This window comes from Opisthocomus hoazin, chromosome 2, assembly GCF_030867145.1.
Source record: "Opisthocomus hoazin isolate bOpiHoa1 chromosome 2, bOpiHoa1.hap1, whole genome shotgun sequence".
NCBI lineage: Eukaryota > Metazoa > Chordata > Aves > Opisthocomiformes > Opisthocomidae > Opisthocomus > Opisthocomus hoazin.
Window position 1 is genome coordinate 128,407,819 of NC_134415.1, and position 25,367 is coordinate 128,433,185.

Here is a 25,367-nt window from a genome sequence, read left to right on the forward strand (position 1 = left end):
CAAAGTTAACTCAAGGGCCCAGAGATCACTCCTGAGAGGCCATCTGGGTGCAAACGCCTGTTTTCTGGAGCCTGGAGATTTTGGTGCTGGCAGCTGGCTCCAGGCCGTACTGACTTTAGGCTGCAAATCCTGGGGAAAATCACCCTCTCCTCTACGCTTGCATGTCTGCAGCAGCAAAATCAGGGGTTTTGCCCCAAATGGGCGCCCAGGAACTAGACAGTTGGCAGTGGCACTTTTATTTTTCGTTCCGTTTCCCTCGTTTTAACCTCCACTGGGCTCAGCTTGGTGGTATCATAAAAAGAGCTCGCAGGAACAGGAATTTTTTTGACACCACTGTTCCAACAGCCACATCTGGGAACCGTGAGCTCCAGCCGTCGCTGCCCACCGCTGTGCAGAGCCCTCCCTGGCCTCTCTGCTGCGTTGTGCAGCTCCTCGGCTCCGAACTGCAGGACGGTTCGGTTGGGGAGGAACCTTTGGAGGTCATTTGGTCTACCCCCCCTGCTCAAGCAGGGCCACCCACAGCCGGTTGCCCAGGACCATGTCCAGATGGCTGTTGAAGATCGCCAAGGATGGAGACTCCACAACCTCCCTGAGCAATCTGTGCCAGCGCTCGGTCACCCTCAGAGTAAAAAAAAGCATTTCCTGATGTTCAGAGGAACCTCTTGTGTTTCAGTGTGTGCCTGTGGTCCTGTCTTTTGTAGTTTGAAGGTGGAATTTCCATCCTTGCGAGAGATCTGGCACTTCGGGACATGGTTTAGTATGGTTTGGGTTGGAAGGGACCTTAAAGATCACAGAATCACATCATGGTAGGGGTTGGAAGGGACCTCTGTGGGTCATCTAGTCCAACTCACCTGCCCAAGCACGGTCACCTACAGCAGGCTGCAGAGGACCTTGTCCAGGCAGGTCTGGAATATCTCCAGAGAAGGAGACTCCACGACCTCTCTGGGCAGCCTGGGCCAGGGCTCCGTCACCCTCAGAGGGAAGAAGTTCTTCCTCATGTTCAGCTGGAACTTCCCAGGCTTCAGTTTGTGCCCGTTGCCCCTTGTCCTGTCGCTGGGCACCACTGAAAAGAGTCTGGCCCCGTCCTCCTGACACCCACTCTTAAGATATTTATAAGTCATCTAGTAGGCATGGTGGTGTTGGGTTGAGGCTTGGACTTGATGATCTTAGAGGTCTTTTCCAACCTTAATGAGGCTATGATTCCGTCCATGCCATCTCCATCCTTGGAGATCTCCAAAACCCATCTGGACACGGCTCTGGGTGGCCCTGCTTGAGCAGGAGGGCTGTCCCAGGTCACCTCATAGAATGCTTTGGGTTGGAAAGGACCTTTAGAGGCCATCTAGCCCAACCCACCAGCAGTGAGCAGGGACAACTTCAACCAGATGAGGTTGCTCAGAGCCCCATTCAACCTGGCCTTGAATGTTTCCAGGGATGGGGCCTCCACTGTCTCTCTGAGCAATCTGTGCCAGGGTTTCACCACCCTCATTGTAAAGAATTTTCTTATCATAGAATGGTTTGGGTTGGAAGGGACCTTAAAGATCATCTGGTTTCAACCCCCCTGCCATGAGCAGGGACATCTTCCACCAGCCCAGGTTGCTCAGAGCTCCATCACAGAATCACAGAATGGTAGGGGTTGGAAGTGATCTCTGTAGGTCATGTAGTCCAACCCCCCTGCCCAAGCAGGATCACCTACATTGTCCAGGTGGGTCTTGGATATCTCCAGAGAAGGAGACTCCACAACCTCCCTGGGCAGCCTGTTCCAGTGCTCCGTCACCCTCAGAGGGAAGAAGTTCTTCCTCATGTTCAGACGGAACTTCCCAGGCTTCAGTTTGTGCCCATTGCCCCTTGTCCTGTCACTGGGCACCACTGAAAAGAGCTTGGCCCCATCCTCCTGACCCCCACCCTTCAGATATTTATAAGCATTTATTAGGTCCCCTCGCAGCCTTCTCTTCTTCAGGCTGAACAAGCCCAGCTGTTCCAGTCCCCTCATCATCCTCGTAGTCCTCCGCTGGACTCTCTCCAGTAGCTCTTCATCTTTCTTGAACTGGGGAGCCCAGAACTGGACACAGTACTCCAGATGGGGCCTCACCAGGGCAGTGTAGAGGGGAAGGAGAACCTCCCTCGTCCTGCCGGCCACACTCTTCTTGATGCACCCCAGGATTCCATTGGCTTTCTTGGCAGCCAGGGCACACTGCTGGCTCATGGTCAACCTGTCGTCCACCAGGACACCCAGGTCCCTCTCCACAGAGCTGCTCTCCAGCAGGTCCACCCCAGCCTGTACTGGTGCATGAGGTTGTTCCTCCCCAGGTGCAGGACCCTGCATTTGCCCTTGTTGAATCTCATCAGGAACACTGCCAGGGAGGGGGCCGCCACAGCTTCTCTGGGCAACCTGTTCCAGGGCCTCACCACCCTCATGGGGAAGAATTTCTTCCTAATATCTAATCTCAATCTGCCCTCTTTTAGTTTAGAGCCGTTGCCCCTTGTCCTATCACTACACACCCTTGTGAAAAGCCCCTCTCCACCCTTCCTGTAGCCCCTTCAGGCACTGGCAGCTGCTCTAAGGTCACCCCGGAGCCTGCTCTTCTCCAGGCTGAACAGCCCCAGCTCCCTCAGCCTGTCCTTGCAGGAGAGGTGCTCCAGCCCTCGGATCATCTTCGTGGCCTCCTCTGGACCCGCTCCAACACATCCATGTCCTTCGTATGTTGGGGGCCCCAGAGCTGGACTCCAGAGCTTCCTCCATCTGATCTAAATCTCCTTCATTCGGTTCAAAACCATCGCTCCTCGTCCTACTGAGCGACCTCTGCACGTCCCTTCCCGCCCGGGCGGGGGCCACCCCGGGGCGGGAGCGCGCATGCGCGGAGGCGCCCGGCGGCGGCGGCGCTGCCTGAGGCGCGGCCCCGGGACTCGGCGGCGGGGCGAGGTGAGTGCGGGCGGGCGGGCGGTCCCTTCCCCGCGGGCAGCCCCCCCCCCCCTCCCCTCCGCTCCCCTCCGCTCCCCCCCGCTCCCCCGGGGACGCCCCGCCGAGGGTCCCGCGTGGGGCCCGGCACGGCTCCGTCCGTCTCCCGGTGGGTTTCGGCGTCCCCGCCCGGGTACCGCAGCTCCCTGCATCCCACCCCCCCCCCCCCATCCCCACGCCGCGGCGGGAGCATCCTCCCCGCGCAGGGACCGGTGCGGGGCGGGACACCGCCACGCGTGGACCTCGAGGTGCGGGGGAGGGGACCGTTTTTGCCCCAAATTCCCCCAAAACCCCCGTGAGCCGCGTCTCAAGGGCTTCGTGAAGGAGAGAGGTGGGCGCTGGTCCCGTCCCCCCACCCGCCGTGTTTAGTCCCCGCGGGTGGATGGTCCTTGCGTGGCTTTGACCCCGTGGGGCGTTGCGGAGGTCGCGGCAAGGAGACGGAGGGTTGAGCGCGGAGCTTGGTGAAGAACCAGGTCCTGGTGTTGGCTGCAGAGCCGTGACCTGTCCCCTGCTTCGCTCTCGAAAGGGCGGATGGAGGCTTGGTCACGGTTTGTCTTCTCCGGGACACTTTGGGGGTTGTCGGTCCTCCAGTTTGCCATCTGGGGTTTTTTTACTGAAAACACCACGAGCATCTTGCTTTTTTTTTAAGGGGGGGGGGGAATAATTGCAGACAGTCTTGACCTGTGCTGGTTTTCCTTGACATATATATATATATATATATGAGATTAGGAAAAAAACAGTGCTGGAGACCAAGCAGAGACCCTGGTGATGGCCTCAAGTTGCGTCAGGGGAGGTTTAGATTGGATATTGGGAAAAATTTCTTTGCTGAAAGAGTGGTCAGGCATTGGACCAGGCTCCCCAGGGAAGTGGTGGAGTCCCCATCCTTGGAGGGGTTCAAAAACCGTGTAGATGTGGCACTTCAGGACATGGTTTAGCAGCCGTGGTGGTGTTGGGTTGATGGTTGGACTTGATGATCTCAGAGGTCTTTTCCAACCCTAATGATTCTGTGATTCTGTGATTGGGTAAACATTTAAGAGCCGTTCGCTCAGCGTCAAACCAGCTGATCTCCAGCACGGGCAGGGTTGGGTACGGAGCCTCCCGGTAGCCGTGTCGGGGTGGGAAATGCCGCAGATCCACCGGCGCTGGGCAGGCAGGACGGGTGGTCCCACACCTGCTGCTCGTGTTCCACTGGTCCATCCCCACCAGTCCATCCCCACCGGTCCATCCCCAGGCTGCTCTGGCTGCAGCACGCGGCTTTCCGCTGCGCCGCGGGACGGAGATGTCCGTTTGTCATCAGATGCTGTGGGATCATCACTGCGGAGCAGGGGCGGGTGGCTGCGGGGGGTGAGGATGAGGAGGGGGTGTGACACCACCCCAGCATCACAGAGAGTGAAAAATAGTGAAATTAGACCGGCAGACCATGCTCCCGCCTTCGTGGCGGGGCGCGGGGCGGGGGTGATACGTGTTGCAAACACTTCCTAGAAACCCCCGGGCGCGCGGGGCCAAACCGCAAACCGTTGCACGTTTCCTCCCGGTAAAGGTGTGGGTTAACAGCCCCGCTTGCCGTGGGATTTTCCATTTTCTGGGCACCGTTGCTTTTATTTCTTGACGCCGCGGCCGGAACCTCTGGCCGAGAGGAGGGCTGCGTCCCTGCGGACCGGGGAGCGACGTGCCGGCGGCGCTGGGGACAGGGGAGCCGCCGTCGTCGGTCACGTGCGCACGCCTGCAGCTACTTGCACGTCTTGAGTCATGCACCAGCTTAATTTTTAGCTGCCGGTGGACGCGATAACCCCGGCTCGTGGGGTCAGGCCAGCGGCCTTTTAATTGCAGTATCCATTTATGCTAAAGAAATCCCTCCGGAGGAGTGAATTCCCAGGAAGGCTGCGCGTTTGGTCTGCAGCCGTACAAACGTGGCCGTACCTTGTGTCCTCCATCCTTCAGGCACAAGTGGAATCTTGCTGCCGGTTGCGTTTTTATTCCCCAGCGGATCCTTGGGATCAAGCAGGGATGTAAGCACGCGGACGCGGCACAGCCTGCATCCCTTCTTTGGGGGGGAATCCGCCATCTGGTCCTTGCTGGGGGCCTTGCAGCCCCCCGGGAAGGGCGGCACCGCTGCCGTGCAAACCTCGAAGCTCGCTGGGAGAGGCCACGGGGTTAATGAAGAGGAGAGATGGGGTGGGGGGAAGGACTTGCAGTGCAGGGAAGAGGAGAGCTGGAGGCTCCAGGGGGTTGGCACAGAGCTGCAGCCTCTCCCCGGCAGCCTGTTGTCTGCCCGCAGCGGCGGTGTGCATGATTTATATACATTTTTTTCTAATGACCGAAGCTCTAAAATCAGCAACCTTAAAAAAAAAAAACAAATGTTTTTGTGCAAGAGGCTTTTGTGGATGACGGCAAAACTAGGCAGCCTCAGCTCGTAGGCTCTGGGAGATCTTTTGGCACCGGTCCGGATCCCCAGACGGTGCACGGCCAGTTTGGTTTGGTTGCTCTGCCCGCAGGCCGACGGTTGCTGGGTTGTCCCATCAGCAGATCTGGGCAGGGAGGGATTTGCTGGCTTGCTGAGGTCTCCCTGTGCTAGCGGGAGTTCCTGTCTCCAGCAGATCTGCGCTGAAAGGTTTGTTCCATTGGCTGGTCCTGTGGCTTTAGGAAAGGCTCATGGCAGTGACCTCTGACGTTGGCAAAGGGATCTGGACAGGCTGGATCGATGGGCCGACAATTGTATGAGGTTCAGCAAGGCCAAGTGCCGGGCCCTGCACTTGGGTCACAACAACCCCACGCAGCGCTCCAGGCTTGGGGAGGAATGGCTGGAGAGCTGCCCGGCGGAAAAGGACCTGGGGGTGCTGGTCGACAGCCGGCTGAACAGGAGCCAGCAGTGTGCCCAGGTGGCCAAGAAGGCCAACGCCATTCTGGCTTGGATCAGGAATGGTGTGGCCAGCAGGAGCAGGGAGGGGATCGTGCCCCTGTACTGGGCACTGGTGAGGCCGCACCTGGAGTGCTGTGTTCAGTTTTGGGCCCCTCATTACAAGAAGGACACTGAGGGGCTGGAGCGTGTCCAGAGAAGGGCAGCGAGGCTGGTGAGGGGTCTGGAGAACAAGTGTTACGAAGAGTGGCTGAGGGAACTGGGGCTGTTTAGTCTGGAGAAGAGGAGGCTGAGGGGGGGCCTTATCGCTCTCCGTAACTACCTGACAGGAGAGGGTAGTGAGGTGGGACGAGTACCTTCTCCCAGGTAACTCGTGATAGGACAAGAGGCAATGGCCTCAAGTTGGAGGTTTAGATTGGATATTGGGAAAAGTTTCTTTACTGAAGGAGTGTTCAGACATTGGAACAGGCTGCCCAGTGCAGTGGTGGAGTCCCCATCCCTGGAGGGGTTCAAAAACAGTGTAGATGTGGCACTTCAGGATGTGGTTTAGCAGCCGTGGTGGTGTTGGGTTGATGGTTGGACTTGATGATCTTAGAGGTCTTCTCCAACCCTAATGATTCTGTGATTCTGTGACTCTATGATTCAAACCAGCTGCAGAAATGCTGCGCTGGCAGGGTGCGCTCGCCGCTGCTCTGGGATGGAAGGGAAGGATGCTGTGTCCCACGGACCTTGCAGGTGGAAACTTAGGAGGCGATGGCGGGATGCAGCTGCAACAAATCCAAGCTCCTTTTTCAGTCAATGGGGGAGAAAAAAATACCAGGCACTTCTCTGGCACAGTTCCAGCGTTGGCATCTGAAGCGGGTCAGTCGTCCCACTCCACCGGTGATCCCTGCACGACTGGATGCAGCAGGCGGGGACCGGCGTGGGTGGCTGGACCAAAACCGTGCCGGGGAGTGCGCTAACACTTCAGCCACCTGACGGTCGCGGGTCATCGATCGGGACGGTGCCCTGGTGTGCTCACAGCCTGTAAGCGTGGATGCTGCACTCGGGGATCTCGCGCCCACCCGAAATCGAGCCCCGGAGCACTGGGGGCTGCGTTAGTTCTGTGTGGGAAAACAAGGTGGTGAGCAGATCTGGAAAGTGCAAACAGCAAATGTTGAGTGAGATCAGGAGGAAAAGCTGAGGAGTATTACCTTGATCTTGAGCGATTTTTGGTAGGGGAGGGATGGATTTGCCAGAGGAGCTAATTCTCAGCCGGGTTCTGTGGGTAGAAATAATGAATGTTAAGGTTTTTGCATCTGCCTAGTGCTGCAGATGGGTCTCTCTTTTCGCACATGGAGTGTATTGGCTGTGTTGTCAGTAGCGTCACCACGTTTTAGCCATGGTTAGGCAGGAAGAAACTGCAGTTGCGTTTATCCTGGCAAATCAGAAATGTGCCATGATGACCCACACCGTTCCCTGGCGTGGTTTGGGAGTTGGCACAGTCCAGGAGTTGTTCCCAGTAGACAGTTTACATGTGGCTCCCCATTCCAAGGGTGCTGCAGCATGGCAGCATCCACGCCAGCCCAGCTGGCCTCAGAACCAAGGACTCCGTGATGTCCAGCTCAAGGTTTGGACTCTCACAGTAAAGCCAGCAGCCTTGTCGAGTTTTTGGTTTCCTTGCTTTGGATTCCCACTGCCCTGCTTTGCTCCCCCAAACACTGCAGGACCTTGGGGGGTCCCCCTCCATGGTGGGATGCTGTGGACCCTGTGACTATGCTGCGGGGACGCCGTGATTGCCAGCTGCTTTGTTTCGCTCTGTCCCTTCCGAGCCCGCCCCGCCGCTCTCATCCCCTGGACCCGTCCCAACGCTCAGGCAACGCCGAACCCATGTCAAGAGGCACTTGCTGCTGAGCACGGCCGAGCTGGCTGCCGGCCCGGCCTGCTTCCAGGCCAGAAATCGTGGGGGAGCTGACACTGCTGTGGCTTCCGTGGGGGATCCTGCCATCTCCTGCCACCTCTAATGGCTCATCTCCCAGCATCACTTCTTAGGTTATTTTCAGGCTTGCCCTTCAAGGTCTCCAGTAAATCACATCACGCCACCTTTTACCTTCCAGAGCATCCTAATCCATGCAGAATTCCCGTTGGATGGCTGCTTGTAATTCACCCATTGGGCTGATGCAGATGTATCCGGGTACCTAAGCGTGTCGAGGGAAATAAAATATTCTGTGCAATGCACTGTTAAGTGGTCCTGGCACTGCCTGGTGCATTCTGGGATGCATTAGGAGGAGTGTGGCCAGCAGGTCGAGGGAGGTTCTCCTTCCCCTCTACACTGCCCTAGTGAAGTCCCTTCTGGAGCACTGTGTCCAGTTCTGGGCTCCTCACTGCAAGGAAGATGAGGAGCTACTGGAGAGAGTCCAATGGAGGGCTACAAGGATGGTGAGGGGACTGGAGCATCTCTCCTACGAGGAAAGGCTGAGGGAGCTGGGCTTGTTCAGCCTGGAGAAGAGAAGGCTGAGAGGGGACCTAATAAATGCTTATAAATATCTGCAGGGTGGGTGTCAGGAGGATGGGGCCAGACTCTTTCCAGTAGTGCCCAGCGACAGGACAAGGGGCAATGGGCACAAACTGAAGCAGAGGAAGTTCCGTCTCAACATGAGGAAGAACTTCTTCCCTCTGAGGGTGACGGAGCCCTTGAACAGGTTGCCCAGAGGGATTGTGGAGTCTCCTTGTCTGGAGATATTCAAGACCCGCCTGGACAAGGTCCTGTGCAGCCTGCTCTGGGTGATCCTGCTTGGGCAGGGGGGTTGGACTAGATGACCCACAGAGGTCCCTTCCAGCCCCTGCCATTCTGTGATTCTGTGATTCTCTGATTACAACAGCGCATTAAGAGCACAAAATCTAGTTCTCATCAGGCAGATGAGGATCGGTATCCCCGTTTAATCAATGGGGAGGTGTAAGCCAAATTTACAGAAGTCCCAAGCACCTGTCCCCTCTCTGCTTGTGGGGATTTCCACTTCTCCAATGCTAGAGTGTGGATCAGCCCTTCAGACCCTGCTGCCTGCTCGAGGCAGGGCTCATCCCTGGCACAAACCACCAAATGCCACCAGTTTCTGACCTCTGTGACACCCATGTAAATCCCAGTAACTCCCTGCAGAGGGGATCTGAGCGCTGTGTGCGTCTGTCACAGTCGGGGGAAGGCTGGCACCTAAGTATGGCAGGAGAAGGAAGCAGATAATACCAGGATTACACAAGAATTGCTGCTTGAGCTGGTCCGTGGTCTCCTAGTTTCTCATCTCTGGTGGAGCCTTTCCAAAACACCAGGCAGAACGGGACTGAGGAGCTGGCACTGTGTTCCCAACCTGGTCTTTCAAAGTTTTCTCCAAGCCCTCCACAAGTGGTTTAGTTATGGGAGGAGACCTTCGTGCTCAGGTAGGACCAGCCTGCAGGCAGCAGGCTGTGGGATGAGCCTTACCCACTGCATCCGAGCTGGGTGCAGCCTTGGTGCGGCCTCTGCCAGCCCTGGAGAGTGGAGCTGAGCTGATCTCTGCCATCCTGGTGCTGTAGGAGCTGCGACACCAAAGTTAACCCTACGTAGGAAGGGGTCAGAATAAAACCCCAGGCTTCAAAATCACCTGTAGTCCCTCCAGGGTCTTTTGCTCAGCTCTCAGAAGAGAAGGAATTCAGGAGTTAATGACCTGCAGCTCTCGAAAGCAGCCTGTTGCCCACTGCTGCATGATCACTGCTGTTATTTTCATGCTACCCTCAATCACTTTGTTTTTTCTTTTTAAATACAATGCATTTATTAAAGACTTCCCCACAGCTGAGTTCCCCAGTCCTCTCTGCTTTGTTTACTAGGAAAGACCGCTGCCTTTCTGGAGGGCTGTGTTAACTTCTGATGCCTGAATACTATTCTGCAAGCAAATATATCCCATTGGTCCAGCCTCAGCACCAGACAGTTAATGGTGAGGCCAGACCGGTGGGAAAATCAGCCGTACTCTGTAAGAAATTTTCTCATTCAAACCCCTCCATCAGACTGTGACCAAAAAGCAAAAGAGCTGGGAAAAGCTCGGGTCTCCAATTACTCTCTTCAAAAGGGAAAGAAAAATTGGAACGGGATCGTTCTCCTCCTGTGCCGCGGTTTTCATTGTGCTGTAATGATACAGCCTGGCCGTCATCCACTCCCTCCTTCTCGCCTTGCAGCTCCCTCCCCGAACAAACGATACTTGGTTGCTGTTAATTGGGAGCAGCCAAAATAACTGAATCCCCCGGAGATGGGGCTTGGGACAGAATCTCAACGAGAAGCCCTGCCGATGAATGTGGCTTTCAGCCGCTCCTACGCCCCCGTGAAGGGAAAAGAATAGGGGCTCTGTGAAAGCGAAACAGCCAGTGCTGACCTTGGGTTTCTGGGTTGGTTTTTTTTTTCCTTTCTCTCTCTTTTCTAGCATTAATCGCTTGTCGCTTTGTCCATCACATGATCTCTGGAAATTGCCAATTTGTTCTCACTCATTAATGTCACAAGTTCAGTTTAAAATAAGCAGTCTACCAGGTTCCCGATTTAGCGCTGTTTGTCTGAGTGTCAGATGTGTTTCTTGTGATTTCAGACTATTATTTTGAAAATCTTCGACCCTCCCTCGTTAAAAACTGGCATTTTCCAGCTATGAAAGCCTGCCTGAAAGAATCTCTCCTGCCTGCTGCTGTCAGGGAGGTCTGCAGCGCCTAACCTCTCCCCAGCTCTGCTCAGAGGCGACGCTCGCTGTACACACTGAGCTCTCGGGATGAGAGACCGTGGCAGAGTCCTGGCGCTGGCACGCACTGTACAAGCTGGAGCCAGCCTGTGCCTGGTACAGAAGCTGCCTGTCTCTCCCGTATCCTTGTCAGCACGCAGAGCAGGCACACCACGGGTGGTGGAAGGGGCGATGCGCCCCTCACGTCGGCGTACATCCTTCTGCCCAGGCTCGGCTGCTGTCTGCCCGTCTGTCTTCTGGTTGCCTTTGCTCTTCACGGGCAGGTTTCAGTGTATTGCTGCCTCTCCGCAGGCGATGAGCGCGGCGACCCTGCTCCTGTGCAGCTCACCTGCCCAGTCTGTGCTGTATCTGAGCTCCCTGATGTCCTGGGGTCCACGCTGGCATTAGTCTGTGTTCTCCAAGAGGTGGGGAGCTTCAGCATACCCTTTCTCCTTGTGCCTTGCCACCATGATTCCCATCTCCAGCATCAGTGCCTGAATACCTTTTTGGAGGGTTTTCCAGCATCCTGCTGGGATGAACTGGGACAAAGATTCAGCGCTGAGACCCTGCAGTGGGCCCAAATCCTTGGACCACACTTAAAGGGAAGCTGGGTGATGGTGAGCGGGGTCCTCTTGCTTTGGGTTGTATCCGAGTGAACGCTGGGAGAGGTATAAAGCACATTAAGGCAGGTTAACGGACAGGGCAGAGGAGCTAAGGACACACAAAGCACTTCAGAGTCCGTACTCATACCTCTGCACAGGGCAAAACCTTTGCAGAAGGCCTGGAGATCATGAGATATCTTGGGGAAGCAGCAAAGGAGATGCAGCCAATGTGGGAAGGGAGCGCTCTCGTCTGAGCATCTAGACCAGGAAATCAGACACTGCCTTAGTACAGACACATCCATAAAACTCCCTGTCCTTCCCAGCCCAACGTGCTCAGCCTCCAGCCAAGTTCTGTCCAGACCATCCAAAGGAGATGCAGGGCAACAGAGGGCGAGTACTGCAGTGCTGCATAGCCAGGGATGGTCTTCTTGCCTGGGCTTTTCCTTATCCTGAAGCTGAGGTCTAGAGTAAGTGGAGTGAATGAGCCCTTCTCTCTCACAGAATCACAGAATGTTCAGGGTTGGAAGCGACCTCTGTGGGTCATCTAGTCCAACCCTCCTGCTGAAGCAGGGTCACCTACAGCAGGCTGCAGAGGATCTTGTCCAGGCGGGTCTTGAATATCTCCAGAGAAGGAGACTCCACAGCCTCCCTGGGCAGCCTGTTCCAGGGCTCCATCACCCTCAGAGGGAAGAAGTTCTTCCTCATGTTCAGACAGAACTTCCTCTGCTTCAGTTTGTGCCCATTGCCCCTTGTCCTGTCGCTGCGCACCACTGAAGAGCCTGGCCCCATCCTCCTGACACCCACCCTGCAGATATTTGTAAGCATTTATTAGGTCCTCTCTCAGCCTTCTCTTCTTCAGGCTGAACAAGCCCAGCTCCCTCAGCCTCTGCATCGGCTACCAGGAGCCAGGATAGACAGGCTGTACATTAGAACTGGGGAGAGGGAGCGTTGCCCCTTTTCCACACCATCCCCTCACAGCAGTGCCCCAGAGCCAAAATTTGCCTTGTTTCCCTAAATTTCGGCATATATCCCCACAGGGATACACAAGCTGCTGAATGAACTGTGTGTCCCCATCACAGATCCGGACCCCGCAGACCCTTGGGAGAGAAACAGAAGTCTCTGTGAACGCACACAACGTCAAACACCCCAACAAGGGTGCTATCTTCAGTCTGCTACATCTCTGAAACTAAAATACCATTTGCAGGGACCATATTTCCTCCCGCCTTTGGTGGCTAAGGCAGCTCCATCGAACGCAGCAGCCAGGTTCCCCTGTGGCAGACAAGTCATAAAAAAAAACCCCAGCCCTGAGAGGTGCTAAGGGAGAAAGCCTGGAAAGCGCAGAGAGAGAGAGAATTGGCTGGAAACTGTAACTCTTAGTTATGACAGCTGTCATCTGCTAGAATAAGGAAGCAACGTGAAAATATTTTGTCTGTTATCAGAGGCTGTGGGTTGCGAGAGGAAGTGGGACTTGCCACCTGGTTCAGAGTCTGCTCTGACTTTGCTCTTTGTGCTGTCTTGCCCTGGGGCTGTTTGATGGGTCCCATCTCCCTGCTTTCACTCTCTCTCCATGTTCAGCACATTCCCGTCCTCTGTATCTCCAGCCTTGTGTGGGTCTCCCGTCATGTGCCCACGCAAACTATTCCTCCGTCTCACCTCTGGCAGCAGCTGGCATCTGATGCAACAGAAGGAAAATAAGCCGTTTCCCACGCTCGCTTAGGCAAAATACTGCTTTGCATTTACTTGGTTTTGGCCATCTCCATCCACTGCAGGTCTGGTTGGGTGCATATAAGCTTAGGGGTCAGGCCCCAGTCCCGCAGACCTGTGTGTGCTGGCTGCGCAGGGGTGACCACAGCCCTGCAGAGTCTGGTGGGGCTCCGTCACCATCAATTTCAGTTCAGTCGTGGACATCTGTGTTCTCTCAGCTGAGTTCTTCTCTTTTTTTGTGTGGCATAAACACCAGCAGAGAAGAGAAATATCTAGGGTGGAAGGGAAACAGAGGGTATTGGGAGTGAATTCAGTGCTGTGAGGTAGTCTCCAGACGTTAGCATGCTGCTGTGCCCTGAATGTGAATCTTTCCAGCCAGAGCTTAGCAACTCTAGAGGCTGCCAAGGAGCGGAGCAGAGCAGGCAGAGGAGTGCCCAGCACTGGGGTTTGGCTGCTCTCAGCATCCAGGCACATCTCCTCTGGCAGCCCCTCAGCACGGCTCCGTGGATGCTCCCAGGGCTTCGACGCCATCCCCAAAGTGCAGCCAGCTCTGATGCGCAGCCTCTCGTTTCTCCTTCACCTTCCAGTCCTGCTGCTTCTTGCACGTGGAGGGATGAGGGCTGCAGGTTTGGGACCGTGGACTTCTCCCCTTCTCCCTCTGCCCCACTCACTGCACCAGCCCCAGGCGTGCAACCCATGTATGAGTTGTGTGGCAGGGAAGCCAGGCTCATTCGCCACCTCCTCGATTTGGTTGGGACCCTCTTCAGTCGGGTGCAGAAAGCCAGGTTATCCCTTAGATAAGCAATTTCACCCTAAGCTTGCCGCTGAGCGGTTTGTTCTGTGGAAAGGGGTGAAAAATCCCCTCTGCTAATCATCAGGTGCTTTCCTGACATCTGACTGCTGCTTGCATCCCCTTACTGGCAGCTCCTGGCTACTCCTAAACATGCTCCAAGCTGAGTGCCCGAGGAGGCAGGGAAGAAGGCAGGCTTGTGACATTGCTGTGCCCATCTGACATAGGCTGAACTGCAGGGACAGGGCTGTGCCTCCGAGAACTTCTTCCCTCTGAGGGTGACGGAGCACTGGAACAGGCTGCCCAGGGAGGTTGTGGAGTCTCCTTCTCTGGAGATATTCAAGACCCGCCTGGACAAGGTCCTGTGCAGCCTGCTCTGGGTGACCCTGCTTCAGCAGGAGGGTTGGACTAGATGACCCACAGAGGGCCCTTCCAACCCCTAACTTTCTGTGATTCTGTGATTCTGTGAATTTAGGTCTGCCAAGTCAAGGTCTGCCCCGTAAATGCAGGGCCAGCGTCTCACTAGCTCATCTCACCCAGGAACGGCAGCACGCTCTTCTCCCCAACGCAGCACCATTAACGTTTCTTCTTGCTCCCCTCCTCGCAGGGCACAAAGACAACACTCCCCAGCGCCGGGCTCGCAGCCGCCGCACGCAGCGAGATGACAGCCATCCTGGAGCGGATCAGCACGCTGTCCCTCAGCGGGCAGCATCTCAGCCGCCTCCCCAGGCTGCTGGAGGATGGCTTCCCCCAGATGCCTTGCACAGTCAAAGAGTGCGAGGTGCCGCAGCTCTTCCGTGAGCCGTACATCCACACCGGCTACCGTCCCACCGGCCAGGACTGGCGGTACTACTTCCTTAGCCTCTTCCAGAAGCACAACGAGGTGGTCAACGTGTGGACTCATCTCCTGGCAGCGCTGGCCGTGCTGCTGAGATTCAAGACGTTTGTGGAGGCTGAGCAGCTACCCGTGGACGCGTGGTCCTTGCCTTTGCTCATCTTTGTCCTCTCCTCTGTCACCTACCTGACCTGCAGCCTCTTGGCCCACCTACTGCAGTCCAAATCTGAGCTGTACCACTACACGTTCTACTTTGTGGACTACGTTGGAGTCAGCATCTACCAGTATGGCAGTGCCCTGGCCCATTTCTATTACAGCTCCGACCAAGCCTGGTACGACAAGTTCTGGCTTTTCTTCCTGCCGGCAGCTGCTTTCTGTGGTTGGCTCTCTTGTGCCGGCTGCTGCTACGCGAAATATCGGTACCGACGGCCTTACCCCATCATGAGGAAGATGTGCCAGGTGATCCCAGCCGGGCTGGCGTTCATCTTGGATATCAGTCCTGTGGCTCACCGGGTGGTTGTGTGTCACCTGGGGGGCTGTGAGGAAGATGCTGCTTGGTACCACACGTACCAGATACTGTTTTTCCTTATCAGTGCATATTTCTTCTCCTGCCCGGTCCCTGAGAAGTACTTCCCTGGCTCCTGTGATATCGTTGGCCATGCCCACCAGATCTTCCACACCTTCCTGGCCATCTGCACCCTATCACAGCTGGAGGCCATTCTTCTGGATTACAAGAACAGGCAGGAGATTTTCCTGAAGAGACATGGGCCTTTCTCCATTTATCTCTCCTGCATCTCTTTTTTTGGCCTGGTGGCTTGTAGTGCCATCACAGCTTACGTCCTGCGATGCAGGATCAAGGCCAGCCTGGCTAAAAAGGACTCCTGAGAGTCACGAATGTGATGGGTGTGGCATCACCAAGGTGGTGAAAAATCAAGAAAAGGGGCATAACATGTTAGAGACATAACGGGCTTATTTGCTTAACACACTGTGACTAACCTGGACCCTGGACTCAGGTGGAGGGCTGGAGACTTCGTGCTGGACACATTTTCACAGCAGGGGCTGCGTTTTGCCATCCTGGGAGATATGGGGTGTTTTAAGCCAGAACAAGTCGTTTAACCAAGGATGCTGGAATAGGCAGAGGTTTCTTGTTCATTCTGGTAAACCTGTGGGTGATATCTTGCTAAATGTCAGGGAGGGCACCCTAAAGGCTGTGAGACTGTAGAAGGGTCTGCCAGGGCTCAGAGAGCAGTGGAGAACGCACCATGAGGACCACAGCTGGATGTGATGACCTATCTGGGTTTTGCCATCTCTGCTTCTCTGTGGGAGACCTGTTCCTACCAAAGGCAGTAGCAAGGTTTCAGGAGGAGTCCACATTTCAAGGGTTCAGCTGCAAAGGCTTGTGGCACTGTGGCTGGTATAAACCTTTTCCTGCTCCGGCTGGGCTAAGCCAGGTTCTCTCTATGGTCCCCCTGTCAGGTATCTCAATGCCAGGTTGCTGAGGTGGCTTTGACAAAGCAAGTTTGGAGACTTAGGCCTGACCTGGGGTCTTCTAGGATGAACTGGGTCTGAACCTGAGCACCATGTCTGCCGGTGACTGGTGTGGGTCCAGCACAGGTGGAGATGTTAGGTCAGCCCCATCTTCTCTTTCTGCATGACCGCACCATCTGCAGTGGAGTTGCTCAGCAAAGCCAGGGAATCAGACTGTCCCAAGGATTACTACCAGGAGATGGGGTCTTTCTCCACGGTTTGAATTTGACATGAGGTAACGGCAGTGCTGACAGCTGCTCGGTAGCCTACAAGACAGGTCTTCAAAGGCTCCTCATTTCCGTTTTAAGTGTTAGTTGCCTTTGAGGAGCTGGGCCTGAGTCAGGTTAGGGATGGATTTGAGCCTTTCTCAGTGGCAGAGGTTGAGCATCCCTGAGGTCATCAGCCTTCAGGACGCTAGCCCCAGGAGAGGAGATGATTTTGATGCTGGGTGCATCATTTTAGCTGCTTGAGTGACAGGTTCATGCATTCCTGCATAGGCTTGTCTCTGCATCCTCTGTCTAGGGAGTCTGACTGACCTCCACCGCTGTCCATGCAGCATAGAGTAACTTGGGTGTGATCTGTCTGATATGGGAAAGGCGGTGGGCCTTGGGCCTCCAACAGTCCTATTATGGTCATGGCCAAAAGGGTATGAAAGTGAAGCAGTCTTTATTCCCCTCTTGATAGTGCTCTTCAGGATACCAAGCAGTCCTTGGTGGGCCTCGTGGGACAGCTGACCTTGAAGCTGCAGGCTTGCTTTTCTCTGACCAGTGGGGTTGTGAATCTGGCACGTTTTTTTCAGGACTAGATGAAGGTGGAACAGCAGAAGGCAGGAGCAGGGTGGCAGCATTAGGGTCCTACGCAACGTTGGGATGGGTTTGTGCTTGAGACTTGGCGATTCCTGTGCAGAGTAGCAAAGATAGTGGTCAGGGACACTCGATGCCCATGGGTCACTCCTGTCCAAGGTGTAGCGAGGGTTGGTTTAGTGTGTCCCCCACTGGATGAGTCTCTTCTGTGTTTGCCTGGGGGGGAATATCAGATACAGAGCCACGCTGCTGCACTGAAGTTGGTAGCACTTGCGGGACAGGATGCTCAGAGCCAATGCAGAGATACGGTCCCGTTCAGCCTAGACACTTTCTGTTTGACCCACTGCTTGCTTTCCATGGTGAACCCTGGCACGGCTCCTCCGAGCTGTACACTATGCAAGACCTGCAGCCTCAAATGCCTTGACATCTGGCAGATTCCTAGGAGGTATAAATCTTTGCTGACAGCAGGGAAGCCATGGGATCTGTTCCAGCCACAGATTTGTCTCCCTGAATCCAAGGGCAGGCAAATAAATTGTGATTGCTGGTTCTGAGCAGGCAGAGCTAAGGGTTGGGGATATGATTTGTCACAACAAGCACTGATTTCTGCACTTGATCTCTTTTTTAACTATTGGGATGTGTGTGTGTGTTGGTGTATGTGTGTGCACGCATGATTTATTATCCAGAAGGGCTTTGCCTTTGGCTTTTATATCTGCAGAGCCTCCTAGCTGGGTCAAGATTAGCCTGAAGGAAACAGTGCTGTGCTGCTGGAGAAGCAAGGTGGGCCAGACAACAATGTCTCTGAAAACAGATCTGTTAGTAGGTGCTTGGCTGTGTCCTGTATTTTGTGGACAAATTTGAAGCTCATGGCCCTATGGACAAATCAAATACAAAGGGGGAAGGAAGTAAGTTTTGAGTACAGGAGGAGAAATCATAGGAAAGCCTTCAGGAAGTCATGTAGTCCACCCTTTCTCATCACTCTAGGCCTCCTGGTTTACGTCCAGTCCAGCTTAGAAATTAATTATTTCATTTCCTATGGTGTATTTTGACGGTACAACCATGCTGACCTATCAGTAAATTTGCCTCAGGGGAGTGGCAAGTGGGGACCTACGCAACGCTGGGATGGGTTTGTGCTGGAGACAATTTGTCTCGTCATTCCCCTTCCCTTGCACAGAAGCTCATCTGACCACAGAGCGAGCCAGTGCCGGGAGACGGACCAGCGGAAAACCAATCCTACTGAAAAAATGTCAGTAATTTTCTGCTGGTTTTAACTTTCAGCCATCTCACTTGGACAGCACTGCTGCCTGCAGGGAAGGGCCGGAGCAGAAGCCAGCAGCTGGTTGCTCAACTAGCTTAGCTGCACCAATGGACTGCTCCCTCCATGGTCTCTGTGGCTTTGCTGCTGGGTCTCCTCCCGGTTTGGGGAAAGACTTCCAGTGGGAGCTGTGCTTTTTCTCATAGCCTAATTTGCCTTGCTTTCATGGTAGGTAAAGCAGAATAAGCCGCTGAGTGTGGATCTAACTGGATGGTATCAGTGGGCTCCTGTGCAGGAAGGGGAGTAAATCAGGCTGGTCCAGAGCTCTGTTCTGAAAACTGAGAGGGAGTGGGCATCTCTGCTAATAGCAAACCCTGCTCTGGTGCTACCTAGAGTTATACTGGTACCAAAGGAAGGGATCACCCAGGCGTTTCCTTCTCTAAGGGTTTGAAAACAGATGGCATGTCCTGCCCTCGTCAAAGGAGGACGAGTACAGTAATGCCGTCTAGTTCAGGGACAGGAGGTGCCCCCATGGCTCTTGCGAGGTATTTCTGGTCATATGTCTTCTCCTCCCTGGTCTGGCAGAAGTGAAACTTCTCCTTCTGCAGCACTTGTATGACAGTGATGGTGTTTTTACATATTCTCATGTTACCCCTCAGGTGAAGTCACTCACGTTCCCATGTGTCCCTGCACTCCGACCTGGAGCTGACCTCCTGGTTACTATGATGGGTTGATCTAGCAGGGAATTTCCATACAGATCGCTGCTGCTGTGAGGATGCACCCTTGTGTCACAAGGGTCTCACCAACACTGGAGCTTCCTTCATCCCTGTATCCATCCTCCTCCTCTTCCTCCAACCAGCTTACTTCTTTCCCTCATCCCTGGACTTCATCCCTGTGCCTTATGCACCTGGCTGCCTTCCTGGGCAGGCTCCACACGCTGTGCAGTCTGCTGCAGCTCCGTCGGGAAGTGGCTGCCGATGTCCTCCTGAAAGCCCTGCGGTTGATCTGGGGGAGACCAGGACTGGGTCCGGAGAGAGCAGAAGTGCCGCTGTGATAAACGCTCAGCTTGTCTGAGAGCCTCTCAGGCCCTTCTCCTTGGGCTCCCTGCTTGGAGCACGCCTCCTTCCATCCTGGTGTTCCTCTGTGGAGGCACGGTTGGGAGGGGTGTACCGCTGCCCGGGGTTGGTGAAGAGCTGACCACCAAAGGTTGAGCACATCCGAGATCCTGAAGGGACCGAGGTCCTAACCCTCTCCCCCAGGAATCTCTGGTCCTGAGATCGTATTTCTGCAGATCTTGCAACCTGGATCTGCAGAGGACAACTGCTGAGAATTCATCCCAATGTGCCTTATGCTGTTCCGTTTTGGGATTCACCCCGAAGGAACGTGAGGCCCAGAGGCAGCCTCTTCGCTATCTGCCGGTCCATAGTTCCTCTTAACGGCTGGTACCCGCTGACAGGATTTGCTTGGTGTACGGAGCAGGAGGGGAGGATGGAGAGAGGTGCCTTGAATTTGTATTTATGCCTAATGATTTGTGTAACAAGGCAAGGACGGGTTCCTCATGTGCCTTGCAATTTACATCTTTTACTGACAAGATTATTTTTAAGCACTGTTGGTTACTAAACAGAAGTACAAAAGAGTTTGTATTTTTTCCCTGGGGAACAGGGAAGGGTATGAGTGTTACATATTAACCATCCCCTTCCCACCTCCCATCTGCTGACTTTGTATTGTTGAAAACATTGACAATATTTTAAGCTTTGTACTGTACTGATCATTATTTAAAAACCCTATTGGGAAAAAAAAAAAGTCTGTAAAAGCAAAACGATTGGTATGGTGTGAAATTCCCTCATGCACAACTACAGAAGTTTATGAGTCATTAGGAAGAAAAGTGGGTAATAATTAGGGAGGGGATATATTAGAGTGGATAATAATTATAACAATAATGAACAACAAGGTGTGGTTTTACCTGTGCATCTCAAAGCACCTTCCAGGTTTCACAGTAACGATGTGATTTCATGCCCTTTTCCCAAGGGAGGTGCAGAGTGGCTGCCCTGACACTGACTGGAGGGATTTACGATCATCATCAACGAAAGTATCTGGGTGTCCAGTTTTCCTTAGTTTCTCTCAGAGGTGGGTATCTAGTGATGTGGTGACCTGGCCCAAAGCATTGCAGCTTCAGTGGCCAGGCTGTGAATACAAGTGCCTGGTTAAGCAAATCATTTGCGCGCGTGCTTAAAATTAAGCCAAAGAGACACCAACTGTTGATGGACAGAAGGATATCAATCAGTTAGACGTGAGCCTACATGAAGTAAGGCAGGAGCTCCTGCTCTGCTTGCTGATAGCTGTGAGGAATCACAGAATGGTTGTGGTTGGAGCGAACCTCTGGAGGTCATCTGGTCCAGTCCCTCTGCTCAAGGAGGGCTACTGAGAGACGGTTGCCCAGACAGCATTTGAGTATCTCCAGAGGAGACTCCACAGCCTCTCTGGGCAACCTGTGCCAGTGCTCGGTCACCCTCACAGTAAAAAAGTGTTTCCTGATGTTCAGAGGGAACCTCCTGTGTTTCACTGTGTGCCCATGGCCTCTGGTCCTGGCACTGGGCACCACTGAAAAGAGCCTGGCTCTGCCCTCTTTGGACCCTCTGTTCAGGTCTTTATATACATTGATGAGATCCCTCCTGAGCCTTCTCTTCTCCAGGCAAAACAGTCCCAGCTGTCAGCCTTTCCTCATAGGAGAGATGCTTCAGTCCCTTCATCATCTTCATGGCCTTTCCTTGGACTCTCTCCAGTATGTCCATGTCTCTCTTGGACTGGGAAGCCCAGAAGTGGACACAGTATTCCAGGTGTGGCCCCACCAGTGCTGAGCAGAGGGGAAGAATCACCTCCCTCGATGCGCTGGCAATGCTTTGTCTAACGCAACCGAGGGTAACATTCACCTTTGTTGCCATAAGGGCACATTGCTGGTTCACATTGAACCTGATGTGCACCAGGATGCCCAGGTCTTCTTCTGCCAAGCTTCTTTCCAGCCAGGTGGCCCCTTTAATTCACCTCACAGTCTGCCCATCCGGCCCATATATTAACAGCTTGTCTATGAGTATCTTAAGAGAGACAGTGTCAAAAGCTTTATGGAAGTCAAGGCAGACAATATCCATTGCTCTTCCCTCATCTACCAAGCCAGTCATTTTATCATCGAAGGTTATCAAGTTAGTCAAGCATGCATTCCCCTTGGTGAAGCCATGCTGACTATTCCTGATGACTTTTTTGTCCTTCATGTGCCTGGAAATGGTTCCTATGATGAGCTGCTTCATCACCATCCCAGGGATCAGGGTGAGGCTGGCCAGCCTGTAGTTCTGGGGGTCTTCCTTGCCTTTTTTGAAGTCAGCAGTGGCATTTGCTTTCCTCCAGTCCTCAAGCACTTCTCCCAGTTGCCATGATCATTCAAATCATTGAGAATGACCTTGCAGTGACATCAGCCCATTTCTTCAGCACTCATGGGTGCATCCCATGCATAAGTATTCCCTGACTTGATCGTCTTCCACCAAGGGTACATCTTCCTTGCTCCAGCCTTTCTACCTGGTCTCTGGGACCCGGGATTCCTGAAGGCTGGTCTTGCTAGGAAAGACTGGTGCAAAGGCAGCATTCAGTACCTCAGCCTTTTCCATGTTCTGTGTAACCAGCTCCCACATCTTACTGAGCAATGAGCCCACATTTTCCTTGGTCTTTCTTTTGTCACCTATGTACGTATAGAAGCCCTTCCTGTTGTCTTTTGACATCCCTGGCCAGATTCAGTCCCAGCTGGGCTTTGGCTTTCCTAACGTCATCCCTGCATGCTCGGATAACATCTCTGTGTTCTTCCCTATCCGTGTCCTTGCTTTCACCCTCTGTATGCTTCTTCTGTGTTTGAGTTTTGCCAGGAGCTCCTTGTTTATCCACACAGGCTTGCGGGCATTTTTGCCCAACTTTCTGCTCATTGGGATGCACCGCTCTTGAGCTTGGAGGAGGTGATCCTTGAATATCAGTCAGCTTTCTTGGGCCTGGCTTCTCCCCAAGCCTTATCCTATGGGACTCCACCAAACAGGTAGAGGTCTTTGAAGAGGCCAAAGTCTGCTCTCCTGAAGTCCAGGGTTGTCAGCTTGCTTTTTACCCTTGTCCCTCCTCTCAGGAGCCTGAACTCCACCACCTTATGGTCACTGCAGCCAAGGCTGCCTTTGACCTTCACATCCCCAATGAGCTCTTGTTGGTGAGTATGATGTCCAGCAAAGCACCTCTCCTTGCTGGCTCCTCTCTGACTTGCGGGAGGAAGTTATCAGCACTGCACTCCAGGAACTTCCTGGATTGCTTATGCCCTGCTATGTTGTCCCCCCAGCAGATATCGGGGTGGCTGAAGTCCCCCATGAGGACCAGGATCTGCAAAGAGACTGCTCCCATCTGCCTGCAGAAGACCTCATCCACTTGTTCTTCTTACTGGTTAGGCAGCATATAGGAGACACCCACTACAATGTCACCCATATTGGTCTTCTCTTTAATCCTTGCCCACAAGCTCTCAGTTGGCCCATAATCCAGGCAGAGCTCCATGCACTCCAGCTGCTCCCTCACATAAAGGGCAACTCCCCCTCCTCATCTTCCTGACCTGTCCTTCTTAAAGAGCCTGTATCCTTCCATTGCAACACTCGAGTCATGGGAGCCATCCTACCGTGTCTTCCTTATCCCAGGAAGATCGTAGCCCTCCAGCTGCACACAGGTCTCTCAACTCATCATGCGTAGTCGCCGTGCTGCCTGCACTACTCTACATGCACTTCAGAGAAACGCCCCAGCACACTCATTTCGCAGAAAGGGTTTGGGGGATTTCACCATAACTGTGGCTTGTAGGCACTTCCTTGCTTACACCTGGGCGCTGGAGGTCACCCTGCTTAAACCCTGTTTTGTGGATTTGGTGATCCCTTTCTGTCACATTACTCCAGGTCCTCTGCTCAGCAGCCTTGTCCATCACTCCTTAACAAGGCTGCTGATAACTCTCTCTCTCTCTCCCCTGTCATCACTGGTTTCAACCCTCTTTACCTTAAGGCTCATGTGTGATCATGCACATACCCCGTCCCCCAGGATATACACTCGATGTGAATTTCAGTCCTCAAAAAATCTCTTCTTTTTCCTTCTATTACCACCACATTAATAATTTTAACTATTATTTCTTAATACGCAGCCCAAGGCTTCCGTACTGCTGTGTTTTTACCCACCAGAGGGCGAGATGTCTTCATCTGTGGCGGCGGAGGGGCCTTCAGTGCCACGAAAGCAGAGCCTTCAGCGCTCGCTCTCCAGACGGGCTCATGGAAGAACGCTCCCATTCCAGCAGGCGTGCAGCCAGCCCTGCCAGGACATGCATTTCTGAGCGAGGGATGTGCTTTGCCTACCCTCTGCCTAAGTGACAGGGATTTCACCAGACAAGTTAGGCCAAAGTTTTCAGTTTCCATGACGAATGGGAGAAAATAGCAAAACAGAAAACCCAGACTGTTAACTTTTTTAACTAGAAACACAAACAGAGACTTCTGGTGTGCTGAAAAGAAACTGCTTGGTGGTACTGTTTTAGGGAACATATTTACTACATGCCCGTCATTATCTGATATTACACACACACACACATCCTTGATGCATGGAAAGTCAGAGATAGTTGTTAGCAAAAGAGGGAACTGGCCTATCCAAAGCACATGAAGCCAAAGGCAAAAAGTAGAAGAGCTTCCAAACCAGAGTGAGGCATTTTGGTGTGGTCATTCTGTGTATCACCAGCCACAGGGCAGACAATGTGAGAGAAGGTAACGATTTTTTTACTTCAAGCACCAGATATTGCAGCAGCCAGTTGCCTCAGAAAAGGTTCTTTCACCCAACGGCAATCTTTATCTGGTCTTATCCTTGCAGCTCTCTGATTAACACGGGCTAAGAGGCAGAGCATTACCAAACAGCTCTTGAGATGCTTCCTTCTTTGTTCTGTTAAGCAGCTGTTGAAGATGGTCTGGCGACTTTCTCAGGGAAAGAACACTACCCAAGGTTGCCTGCTGCTCCTGTTGACTTCAGGGAGAGAAGCGGAGCTGTTACAGCCCTGGGGGGTGAAAAAAAAAAGAACGAACTGAATGTGCCCGAAGTTTAAGGCATTAAGCTACCTGCTGTGTCTTAAATTCTGCAGCAGCTCCAGAGATGGCTTATCCTTTTTCCTGTAGTTCTTTGCTTTGTTCTGGCTGAAGGTAAGACCCACTCTCAATCCAGAACAGTTCCTCTTGCTATGAAGTGAACTAAACTCATTTCTTAGCAGTATCCTTTCTAACACACCTGTATCAAATATTTGGCCCTTTGGGGCCAATAGAGGTGGTGGAAGGAAAAAATGCCAGTTTGTGCTGCTTCCTCAGGGTGTCTCTTGGTCAGCTGGCCAAATGCAGCGTAGAAAGGGGTGTGGGAGAGCAGTCTGACCTCGGCATCCCTCAATTTTTCACTCGATGTGTGGATACTAAGGTAGCAAATTTCAGCCTACTGCCAACAAGCCTGGGGTTCTGAGTGTTTAAGAGACCCATTAGAAGTAGTCCTTGGATCCCTCAGACTACAGATGGGGCATACTGAAACATCCACTTTTCTTGCATGAGGATTCAAAGGTTGGACTTTTTCTTGCTGTGTATTACAGTAGCGTGTATACACATAGTAGCACACCCTTTCCTCTAAAATGCATAAGCTTTAAACAGGTAAGAGATAGGAAATCTTGATAAAGACTTCTTTTTCCCTTTCATGAGAGTAAGGATCCAGGAGGCTAAAGAGGCTTCTCTTAACCTGGGCAAGTTGGACTTGGATGTACAGAAGCTGATGTGGAAGATGATGCTGAATCCAGACGTTCTGAGTTCCACTTCAATTCCATATGCCCCATTTCTCCTCTTTCCTGCTTTATGGTCACTGTTCCTAAGAAAGTACCAGCTTCTGCTACAGCTTTCCTTAATCTTCCTTTCTTCATTCCCCTCTCCCTTAAAACACCCAGGAGGAATGTACTGGGACTGCAGTGTTCTGATCCTGTCCCTGCCCATATCCAGAGCCTAAGATCCTGCTCTGTGACCCTGGATAAATCCCCTGGCCTTAGCTCCCCGCTCGTGCGCAGAGCGGGATAGCAGCCCTCCTGCCCCACTGCAAGCTGTGCACAGGGGCACTCTGCCACACAGCCTTGTTCGAAAGTTGCTGTCACTCTCGTAGAGGATGACCCATGGCCCACAGAGGCAAGTTTCCTCCTCTGAGGAAGGCCCTGGCCCTTGCTAAGTTCAGGAAACCTGCTAAACAGTGCTTGGATATCACAGCACAAGAAATCGGAGTGCATGC

General features: G+C 53.4%; 1 protein-coding gene across 2 annotated transcripts; it reads left to right on the top strand.

Moving 5' to 3' along the window:
- Window positions 1-2,862: 2,862 nt before the first annotated feature.
- Window positions 2,863-19,796, top strand: PAQR8 (progestin and adipoQ receptor family member 8). 2 transcript variants are annotated; one of them, XM_075414997.1, is made up of 2 exons: window positions 2,863-2,920; window positions 14,223-19,796. In XM_075414997.1, exon 2 carries the CDS (start codon window positions 14,277-14,279, stop codon window positions 15,333-15,335), a length of 1,059 nt encoding a protein of 352 aa, XP_075271112.1. In that variant the 5' UTR covers window positions 2,863-2,920; window positions 14,223-14,276; the 3' UTR covers window positions 15,336-19,796. The 2 variants fall into 2 exon arrangements, with proteins under 2 accessions (XP_075271112.1, XP_075271113.1); XM_075414998.1 differs by lacking the exon at window positions 2,863-2,920 and adding an exon at window positions 2,996-3,065.
- The last annotated feature ends 5,571 nt before the right edge of the window (window positions 19,797-25,367 follow it).